General features: G+C 48.4%; 1 protein-coding gene across 1 annotated transcript in view; it reads left to right on the top strand.

The window, feature by feature from the left end:
* The window catches only part of LOC130114653 (membrane-associated guanylate kinase, WW and PDZ domain-containing protein 2-like), a 77,742-nt gene extending 67,125 nt beyond the window's left edge, over window positions 1-10,617 (top strand). Inside the window, exons 17-25 of the mRNA XM_056282514.1 lie at window positions 1-115; window positions 1,118-1,369; window positions 2,007-2,192; window positions 2,390-2,705; window positions 5,804-6,023; window positions 6,707-6,850; window positions 6,967-7,105; window positions 7,582-7,670; window positions 9,463-10,617. The exon at window positions 1-115 is cut by the window's left edge and continues 78 nt beyond it. Of these exons, the coding sequence (XP_056138489.1) occupies window positions 1-115; window positions 1,118-1,369; window positions 2,007-2,192; window positions 2,390-2,705; window positions 5,804-6,023; window positions 6,707-6,850; window positions 6,967-7,105; window positions 7,582-7,670; window positions 9,463-10,617 (2,616 nt within the window). The remainder of the gene's footprint in view (window positions 116-1,117; window positions 1,370-2,006; window positions 2,193-2,389; window positions 2,706-5,803; window positions 6,024-6,706; window positions 6,851-6,966; window positions 7,106-7,581; window positions 7,671-9,462) is intronic.
* Window positions 10,618-11,203: the final 586 nt, after the last annotated feature.

Raw genomic sequence — 11,203 nt, 5'->3', positions numbered from 1 at the left:
GTGGATAAGATGGTGGTTGCTGGGAAACCACACAGATATGTGATAGACCTGATGCACGCCGCCGCCCGTAACGGTCAAGTCAGCCTGACTGTGAGGAGGAGAGTACAAACACCTGGTAAGGACTTCACTAAGACTCGGAAACATGTGGTATATGTTTTGCTGGCGTCAAGCTGGAGTTGAACGAGACCAACTAAATGCACTTAGGCAGCCCGTATGCATGACTGATAAGAGTTTTCCTACCCATACATCTTTTCTGTAGTAGCTATCACAGAGGAATTTGATATTTTTGCACTTAAATGTGTTAGAGCTGAATGGATATACAGCAACACAAAGTCTGTACATCCCAAATGGCAGTTTGGGATGAAAATGCCTGAAGGGTGAACAAACCTTGTGGCTGAATGTTGCTGGTGGGAGCAGAACAGAGCAGAATAGTGCTGGGCTGCAGCGTTGCATGCAAAATCAGGATCTCCTCACTGGCTGCATCTTCAGCTGCCTTCACATGAATATGGGCTTTGAAATAAATGGAGTCAGAGCTTTGCCACTGTGAGAAAGGTGAAAATATTGCGGGGCGTCTGGGTGGCGTGGCGGTCTATTCCGTTGCCTACCAACATGGGTGGGGATCAGTGGTTCGAATCCCCATGTTACCTCGGCTTGGTCGGGCGTCCCTACAGACACAATTGGCCGTGTCTGTGGGTGGGAAGCCGGATGTGGGTATGTGTCCTGGTCGCTGCCCTAGCGCCTCCTCTGGTCAGTTGGGGTGCCTGTTCAGGGGGGAGGGGGAACTAGGGGGGATAGTGTGATCCTCCCACGCGCTGCGTCCCCCTGGTGAAACTCCTCACTGTCAGGTGAAAAGAAGTGGCTGGTGACTCCACATGTATGGGAGGAGACGTGGTAGTCTGCAGCCCTCCCTGGATCAGCAGAGGGGGTGGAGCAGAGACCGGGACGGCTCGGAAGAGTGGGGTGATTGGCCAGATATAATTGGGGAGAAAAAAGGGGGAAAAATCCAAAAGGAAGAAAATAAAAGAAGTGTGAAATGTTTTACATGAGCAAGGCTGTTCTTTGGACTCGTTCTCTGTCCCACCTTGTTTCCTGTCTCCGCTGGCTCGCCACCCTCCAGGTGAGCCGTGTCCAGTGAATGGTCGCAGCCCTGGCTCAGTTTCCACACAACACAGTTCTCCCCGCAGCGAAGCAGCCTCGGCTTCTGGTGCCATCACTCCGGCTGCAGCTGGAGTCACCGCTGCCGCCGCCTCTGTGCCGGAAGGCTCCGCCCTGCAAACCAGCGATGTCATCATCCATCGCAAGGAGAACGAGGGCTTTGGCTTTGTTATCATCAGCTCCCTAAACAGACCGGAGAACGCCACCATCATCAGTGAGTCACGGGAAGGGTCAGAACCCGCTGGGGGTTTTCAAATACACCTGGGAGAAAGCATTTCCGAAAAGTGGGTCTAGTAAAATCATTATAACCTCAAACATTAGCAAACAATGTCATCGCACATGTGAAACAATCCTTCAGGGATTTTCTCGGTTTGTTGTGTCAAGAATTGTTTACCAGCAGTAATATCCTGCGGATTTACTCATTCTGTCTTTATTCGTAGTAAAAGTGCCAATAAAGACTGGGACTCCTACGACAACACCGCAGTAATCCGTCTCTTGGCATTTGCCTTGATTGGATGTTCGTTATTCAGAAATGTTGCTTGTGCCCACTAGGGTTGCATACCTCATCACTTTCAAAGGGTCCAAGCAGTTTGGAGCACTTAAGTTGGCAGGTTGGGTAATATTGCCCTCCGTTGCAATATTCACACGGAACTGCACTTGCTATTAAAAAAAAAAGTGAGAGCACTGCTGCTTGTGCCACGTCGGGCAGCTCATGCTGCACAGGTCTAAATGTCACTGCGACCGGAAGCACCGTTTTAGAATGAGTCAATTTTAGAAGTTCATATACGAGGTTCCAACGTTGTTTTACCGAAATCGATGCCGATGACCTCTTCATTACTGCCTTTTTCCAGCTGTGCCCCATAAAATAGGACGTATAATTGAGGGCAGCCCTGCGGACCGCTGTGGGAAGCTGAAGGTGGGTGACCGTATTCTGGCTGTTAATGGACAATCCATCATCAGCATGCCCCACGCAGACATAGTCAAGCTCATCAAAGACGCTGGGCTCACGGTCACACTGCACATCATACCAGAGGAGGGTAAGTGTGTGTGTGTGTGTGTACGTATGCTGTTGTAGCTTGTTTGTTTTTTGATTTGTATTAGGAATTTTTCAAATCTTTAAATATATATATATTGACTCAGAAAACGTTATCCCAAACTGTTGCTATGACAACAGTAACAAACTTACTGTTGTCTGTCGAAACCTGTCCTACAGTAGGAAAAATGTCAATTGCAGATCCCCATTCAGGGCCAAGCTCAGAAAAACAGAGCCCCATGACCCAAAAACAGAGCCCCCAGACCCAGCCGAGCCCTGTAGCCCAGCCTAGCCAGGGAGGCACCCAGGCCAGTCAGGTGGCTGCTCTGCCCGGCCAAACAACCACCCAGGTGGGGCAAGCATCAACCCAGCCCAGTCAAACAGCAGCCCAGACAAGCCAAACAGCAGCTGTCCAGCCTACCCCTGCACCCGCCCCTCCTGCCCCAGCTGGATCCCAACAGAGCCCAGTCACCCAGCCCCCTGGACCCCCCCCACAGTTCTACCTCCACGACGGCAGGTAAGTTAGCACCACATAGTTAGCACCTCATAGTGCAGAGGAAGGTTCTTCACATTCGGTCTCAATAGGGAAGTGTCAAGTTCTTTTAGCTCTAAAGCTGAGATTCACAACTTTCTTCCTCCCATAAATCATTATCTTATCCCTCTGGACCATGGAGTCAGGTTATGGAATATTAACTTCCATCCCCAACATGGTTGGTTTAACTGTGGAATTTTTCTGGTTGGGTTGTACCAACTGTTTCAGCAGCAAACATGTACATGTTGGAAACAACTCCAGCAGAAAAAAGATTGAAACAGGATGCTGATGTAGCGATGCTTCTGTTGGACAAATAATATTATTGTGGAGCAGTGGATGGCGCAGTGGTTAGCATGGTCACCTCACAGCAAGAAGGTCCTGGGTTCGAACCCTGAGGATGTCCAGCCTTGGGGGTCATCCCAGGTCGTCCTCTGTGTGGAGTTTGCATGTTGTCCCTGTGTCTGCATGGGTTTCCTCCAGGTGCTCAGGTTTCCTCCCACAGTCCAAAGACATGTAGGTCAGGTGACTCGGCCGTACTAAGTTGTCCCTAGGTGTGAATGTGTTGGCCCTGTGATGGATTGGCGGCCTGTCCAGGGTGTTTCCCATCTTGCTGCCCAATGACTGCTGGGATAGGCTCCAGCATCCCGCGACCCTACTTAGGATAAGCGGCTTGGATAATGGATGGATGTTGAGCAGTGTTGCATTATATTCTGATGAAGCTTGTAAATCGTTAGATTGGTTGGGTTAGCTCTGGTCCAAGGAAGTCGTTTTTACAAGGGTGCAGATGATTTACTGGTGAGCTGGCAGCACTTGAGCGAGCGACTGGCTGCACACCTCGTTTGTAGTCCAAGAATATCAGTTGCAACAGGGTTATTTTCCTGTCTCCTACATCGAACTGTACTGAAACATTGTGTTACTGTAATGTCGATTGTCTGTCCAATAAAATCGCCACATCGCCACCATGTTTCAAATGGACTAAGTAGCGAGAAGTTGCAGATTGCAGCTTTCAAGTTGCTGCGAGGAGTTTTTCATTATTTATTTATCAGCCTCAGTTTAATTCTGATGCTTCCGTCTGATTGACGTAAGCAAGTGAGAGCATCAGTGAGAAGAGAAGACGTTGTTGTATAATGAGTCCAAATGCTTTTCTCCAGGTTCGATTCCCTGCAAAATCTGATGAAAAGTTATCGGTAAACAGACAGCATATATTGCCACAATTAGAGATACATTAGCTCATTGCTGCATAGCTCGCAAAACCCTGTCTTTCCAGTATACCTCATCTCTCACGCTCCTCGTCTCTCCTCATAACACCTGCATGAGCTGCCAGAGGGTTCATGTGACAAAAATCAATGTTTATGCAAAATGAAGTCGTACCTCTGCAAAACAATGCTGCTTTTTCAACAAAATTTCAAACTTCTGGGGCGTCCAGGTAGCATAGCGGTCTATTCCGTTGCCTATCAACACTGGTTCACTGGTTTGAGTCCCTGTGTTACCTCCGGCTTGGTCGGGTGTCCCTGCGGACACAATTGGCCTTGTCTGTGGGTGAGAAGTCGGATGTGGGTATGTGTCCCGGTCGCTGCACTGGCGCCTCCTCTGGTCAGTCAGGGCGCCTGTTCAGGAGGGAGGGGGAATTGGGGGGAATAGCGTGATCCTCCCACGCGCTACATCCCCCTGGTGAAACTCCTGTAAGGTGAAAAGAAGCGGCTGGTGACTCCACATGTATGGGAGGAGGCATGTGGTAGTCTGCAGCCCTCCCTGGATCAGCAGAGGGGGTGGAGCAGAGACCGGGACGGCTCGGAGGTGTGGGGTAATTGGCCAAGTACAACTGGGGAGAAAAAAAGGGGGGGGGGATTGTTTTTTTTTTTTTTCAAATTTCTGGTGGCAGCTTTAAGCAGCTGTATTTCTCGGGGAGTTTGTGTGAGTGGCTGGAGGAGGTGGAGATTTCAAAGCCTTCAGATACAACACTGAGATACAAGAGTGTGCCTCTATCCCCCGTGTTTGCCACAAAGTTTGGGAGGCAACCTGGAACTGCAGACTTCTGTCCCTGTCAGACCTTCATTCCCAGATCCCTTTCTGTCTTGTTGTGTAACACCACTTAGCTCTGACGGTGTCCCTGAATAATTTACCTTGCGGTCTTCTAGAATATATGAGGCCCACTTTTAGGTCTCCATCCCCCATCGAAACCACAAGTGTATATGTATGTGTGTGCATACAGCTTTGCATGAGTGTATTCATGCATGTGTGTATGTCTGTGAATATGCCAGTGTGCCGGATCAAGATGTTCAAAGCAGCACTCCACCGCTGTGGACTCCTGCCCGCCATACAAGAGGGACCACAGTAAAACTTTAAAACAAAAGAACGATATTTGCCTCACCTCTTGATGGGTCCACACACGCAGTCATAGCAACAACCCCAAGTCTAAGCTTGGCAAGCAAAGCTCACACTAACATTAGCCACCATTTCTGGGCGTCTGGGTACCGTAGCGATCTATTCCGTTGCCTACCAACACGGGGATCACCACTTCAAATCCTCGTGTTACCTCCGGCTTGGTCGTACGTCCCCGCAGACACAATTGGCTGTGTCTGCGGGTGGGAAGCCGGATGTGGGTGTGTGTCCTGGTCGCCGCACTAGCGCCTCCTCTGGTCGGTCGGGGCACCTGTTCGGGGGAGGGAGAACTGGGGGGAATAGCGTGATCCTCCCACATGCTACGTCCCCCCGGTGAAACTCCTCACTGTCAGGTGAAAAGAAGCAGCTGGTGACTCCACATGTATTGGAGGAGGCATGTGGTAGTCTGCAGCCCTCCCCGGATCGGCAGAGGGGGTGGAGCAGAGACTGGGACGGCCCAGAAGAGTGGGGTAGTTAGTTGGACTGGTACAATTGGGGAGAAAAAAGGGGGGAAAAACATTAGCCATCATTTCTACAGGATGTCACATGTACGTTATTTCCTCTCACATGCCAAAACCAACAAGAGCAAAGCTGTTGAAACGGGACTGTGTGCTGTGGCACACTTCCTTTAAATGTGATGTCTCTGTCCATCTTGGGGGACAAACAACTCCTCTAACCTTGCTGCATCGTGGGGCCCATAGGTCAGAGGTTAAAGCCAGACAGGATGTTAAGCCTGACATTCGCCAGCCTCCATTCACCGACTACCGCCAGCCTCCAGTTGACTACCGCCAGCCTCCAGTGGCTGATTACCGACAGCCCCCAACGCTGGACTACCGCCACCCACCCGGACTGCTGGACTTCAGACAGGTCTCTGCAGCTGCTCAGTTCCCTCTTGGGCTCCCTGCAGATTTCAGACCACAGGTATACCTCCGCCTCTCACTTGATGGTTAGGTCGTATTTCTAATGTTTATTTTGATATCTACTGATGGCAACATAAATAAACTGATCTTTGTGGTATGCTGCTACTCTACACTGAGCCACAACACTGCAACCATGCGGTGTCCGGGTACTGTAGCGGTCTGTTCCGTTGCCTACCAACACGGGGATCACCGGTTCAAATCCCCGTGTTACCTCCGGCTTGGTCAGGTGTCCCTACAGACACAACTGGCCGTGTCTGTGGGTGGGAAGCCAGATGTGGGAATGTGTCCTGGTCGTTGCACTAGCGCCTCCTCTGGTCGGTTGGGGCACCCGTTCGGGGAGAAGGGGGAACTGGGGGGAATAGTGTGATCCTCCCACGCGCTACGTCCCCCTGGTGAAACTCCTCACTGTCAGGTGAAAAGAAGCGGCTGGTGACTCCACATGTATGGGAGGAGGCATGCGGTAGTCTGCAGCCCTCCCCGGATCAGCAGAGGGGGTGGAGCAGCGACCGGGACGGCTCAGAAGAGTGGGGTAATTGGCCAAGTACAATTGGGGAGAAAAGGGGGGGGTAAAAAAACAAAACAAAACGAAACACTGCAGCCATGTGGGGGGGGGGGTAATTCCATTTGCTGTGTAAAACTCTTGGAATTACTGCGACTTGCTGCATATTGTCATTTTGTCTGCAGGACTTTGACTACTTCACGGTGGAGCTGGAAAAGAGCGTGAAGGGATTTGGCTTCAGTATCCGTGGAGGGAGAGAGTATAAAATGGACCTATTTGTGCTGCGCCTCGCTGAGGATGGACCTGCCATACGTAACGGCAGAATGAGGGTGAGATAAAATTGGAGGACACCCCTGCTTTAATCTGCCAATACTTCACCCCCCTCCCCCCCCCCCATTTGCTTTGTCATTGTACAGTATTCTGTGCCGTGCTGTGTCTCTTCCAGGTGGGGGATCAGATCATCGAGATTAACGGGGACAGTACTCGGGACATGACACACGCCCGCGCCATCGAGCTGATCAAGGCAGGGGGTAGGCGGGTCAGGCTGCTGTTAAAGAGAGGCACAGGACAGGTGCCAGAGTATGGTGGGTTTCTCTCACACATCAGTCTCTGAATATCCCACTCTTTTCCACCCCATCTCTCTGTCTCTCTCTGTCTCTCTCTGTCTCTATGTCTCTCTTTCTCCCACTCGCTCTCTCTCTTGCTCTCTCTCCCATTCTTGAATACTAGAAAAAAAGAAACATGATGTCACTGATGTCCATGTTGTCTGTTAGACGTTCCAGACTTTGCAGTTCTTTTTTTTAACCATAATCGCTTAGTATTGTAGCTGCTGTATGTTTTACTCAAGAACACACTAACAGTATAAAACCTAACTTTATTAATTACCTCTCTGTCTGCACCCATTCTCTTTGTCATCTGAAATTTAACTTATCAAGGATGGGAAAAATTATTGTGGAAAGAAAACTGTAGCTCAAACATGATGTAGCCTACGCTGTCATTGTTGTAACCCCGCTGCTTTAAGTCTAATGATTAGTATAGGCTTTTACTTGCCTTCCTTTAGGAATGGTACCTTCCAACCTCTCCATGTGCATGAAAGGTGACACACTAAGCTCCCCCTATTTCTTCCTAATGGGCCACTCTAAAGACACGGTTTGTGAAAAAACTGCATGTCTCTCTCTCCATTCTTGATCTTCTGAATCCAGTGTGTACTTTATGCATGTGAATGTGTGCCTGATGCTTGATTTGACATGCTAAAATAAAAATGGTGGTATACAGGGGTCAGGGGGTCAGGGAACTGTAATGCAATCTGGAAGTCATGACCGTGAACAGTGCTGTCCATTGCATCGTCACACTGAAGTAGCAAGAGAGCCTCAACTCAAAAGTAGCTTTACCGAGTACCTCAACCCGAGACCAAGTTAGTGAGTTTGCTGACATCTACAGGTTCAAAACTATCTAGGTTAGAAAAGGTGCCAGGCTGGGCTTGGTACTCTAAAAGGTGCCAGGCTGGGCTTGGTACTCTAAAAGGTGCCAGGCTGGGCTGGGTACTCTGTGATGTTAGCATAGCAGGATAAACACAGCTGCAGCTGATAATATTTATTAGGGACCATTTGACTTAGACAGACAGATCAGCTCTAACAGTTGCCTGTCATACTGTCAGTGCTGGTTCTTTAGGACACATACACCCAACAGACCCACTATTCATTTTACTAGCTGCAGCTGTGTTTATCCTGCTGTGCTTACGTCACAGAGTACCAAGCCCAGCCTGACATGTTTTTAACCTTTACATGGTTTTAACCTGTAGGTGTCAGCAGACTCACTAAAATGGTCAAGGGTTTAGTCACTCTTGAAAGGACCAGACATTTTGAATTGCTACTGCGGGGTATTTTAGGCCCACAGATAGATAACGGTGTGTGTGTGTGTGTGTGTGTGTGTGTGTGTGTGTTGGGCAGTTGTGAGAAGATTTCCGTTTCCTTAACATGGACGAGGACAGACCATCTCCATTAGTCAATGATGCTTAATTTATGCATAATTTCTCATCGTATAACTGGCCTTTCAACAGTTCTGTGGCAATAACTCAGTTCAGAAATTAAAAAATTAAGCTCCTGCAACATCACATCTATTAATCTGGTGATTTTGTTCATCTTTTAACTTTGGAAAAATTGGGAAACTGTAAATTTCACAAGTATTTAAAGGACTGTCAGCGAGGGGTGTGAATCACAAGTTACAGCACGGTACGATGTTATATTGATTCTTTGGACAACAATATATCTGCTGATATCACAAAGTGCCACGATACGATTTCTGTTTGATTCAATTCAGGGGCCTGAGATCGATATGAGACGGTATCATACGCCCATTTAACATAATCACTTACATTTAAATCAACACACAGAAAGCAACTAAAATATGATTTGATAATTTTATTACTGGGCTCGTCCAGACATTTAAATGAAAAACAATCTGTTCTTTTTAATAAAAAGAGTAAAAAGAAACCTCCTGTTGTTCACTATAAAGTGCCACATTTCTCACGTTTAAGTGCAAATGTTTTTTATCCGTTAACTTTAAGAGTCCTTGATGACCTTTTGATTATGAACATAAACCATTATGAACATAAACCATGCACATCCTGCTTCATCGCCTTGGATTCATGAGCTTCTGTCTGTGAGCGCAGAAGTTTATGAGGTTCTGTCTGTGAGCTCAGTGGTTTCTGAGGTTCTGTCTGTGAGCTCAGTGGTTTCTGAGGTTCTGTCTGTGAGCTCAGAGGTTCATGAGGTTCTGTCTGTGAGCTCAGTGGTTTCTGAGGTTCTGTCTGTGAGCTCAGTGGTTTCTGAGGTTCTGTCTGTGGGCTCAGTGGTTCATGAGGTTCTATCTGTGAGCTCAATGGTTTCTGAGGTTCTGTCTGTGAGCTCAGTGGTTTCTGAGGTTCTGTCTGTGAGCTCAGTGGTTCATGAGGTTCTGTCTGAGCTCAGTGGTTTCTGAGGTTCTGTCTGTGAGCTCAGTGGTTCATGAGGTTCTGTCTGTGAGCTCAGTGGTTCATGAGGTTCTGTCTGTGAGCTCAGTGGTTTCTGAGGTTCTGTCTGTGAGCTCAGTGGTTCATGAGGTTCTATCTGTGAGCTCAGTGGTTTCTGAGGTTCTGTCTGTGAGCTCAGTGGTTCATGAGGTTCTGTCTGTGAGCTCAGTGGTTCATGAGGTTCTATCTGTGAGCTCAGTGGTTCATGAGGTTCTGTCTGTGAGCTCAGTGGTTTCTGAGGTTCTGTCTGTGAGCTCAGTGGTTCATGAGGTTCTATCTGTGAGCTCAGTGGTTTCTGAGGTTCTGTCTGTGAGCTCAGTGGTTCATGAGGTTCTGTCTGTGAGTTCAGTGGTTCATGAGGTTCTATCTGTGAGCTCAGTGGTTCATGAGGTTCTGTCTGTGAGCTCAGTGGTTCATGAGGTTCTGTCTGTGAGCTCAGTGGTTCATGAGGTTCTGTCTGTGAGCTCAGTGGTTCATGAGGTTCTGTCTGTGAGCTCAGTGGTTCATGAGGTTCTGTCTGTGAGCTCAGTGGTTCATGAGGTTCTGTCTGTGAGCTCAGTGGTTTCTGAGGTTCTGTCTGTGAGCTCAGTGGTTCATGAGGTTCTGTCTGTGAGCTCAGTGGTTCATGAGGTTCTGTCTGTGAGCTCAGTGGTTTCTGAGGTTCTGTCTGTGAGCTCAGTGGTTCATGAGGTTCTGTCTGTGAGCTCAGTGGTTCATGAGGTTCTGTCTGTGAGCTCAGTGGTTCATGAGGTTCTGTCTGTGAGCTCAGTGGTTCATGAGGTTCTGTCTGTGAGCTCAGTGGTTCATGAGGTTCTGTCTGTGAGCTCAGTGGTTTCTGAGGTTCTGTCTGTGAGCTCAGTGGTTCATGAGGTTCTGTCTGTGAGCTCAGTGGTTCATGAGGTTCATGAGGTTCTGTCTGTGAGCTCAGTGGTTCATGAGGTTCTGTCTGTGAGCTCAGTGGTTCATGAGGTTCTGTCTGTGAGCTCAGTGGTTTCTGAGGTTCTGTCTGTGAGCTCAGTGGTTCATGAGGTTCTGTCTGTGAGCTCAGTGGTTCATGAGGTTCTGTCTGTGAGCTCAGTGGTTTAGACACATTGAGCTGTAAACGTCTCACATCCTAGGCGACTCTAAAAAGATGGTGATGTGGATCGATGTTTTCACTCTGCATCGATGACACTAGATCGTTGAATCGACACATGGATCCAGATCGATGGATCTCTACAGCCTTACTGTGGGCTGACAGGTGATTCCATTGAGATGGACATTCAAGCATCTTTTGTCACAGAAGCTCCACATGAAAGGATGCAGAATGTCTTTGCTCCAGCGCTCATGGCATCTTCTGCTGCTACGGGGATGTTGTCTAATGATGGGAATCTTGGCTTATAAGTCAGTTTCAGAAGATGACCCATCTCGTTTATCGGCTATGGAAGTGTGATCTGCCCCCAGGACCACGTCTAGCCATTACGAACATACTTCATGCTCCGTAACTCCTATCAAAATGAAGCAAATTTAGATGTTAAATGGTGTTGAATTTGACTGGCTCCATGAGAAGAGCACCTTTTAAAGCAGTTACTATCGCCCCTAAGTGGCTGTTTTCCTTCCTTCACATCACTGAACCCTTGGTGTGGGTATGGATGCTCCTGCGTGTACGGTTGTGTATCTAGTTGAAAAGTAA

This window comes from Lampris incognitus, chromosome 6 (assembly GCF_029633865.1).
Source record: "Lampris incognitus isolate fLamInc1 chromosome 6, fLamInc1.hap2, whole genome shotgun sequence".
In the NCBI taxonomy this organism is placed as follows: domain Eukaryota; kingdom Metazoa; phylum Chordata; class Actinopteri; order Lampriformes; family Lampridae; genus Lampris; species Lampris incognitus.
Note: the sequence above shows the minus strand (reverse complement) of the source record. Positions and strands in the feature narration are given on the sequence as shown.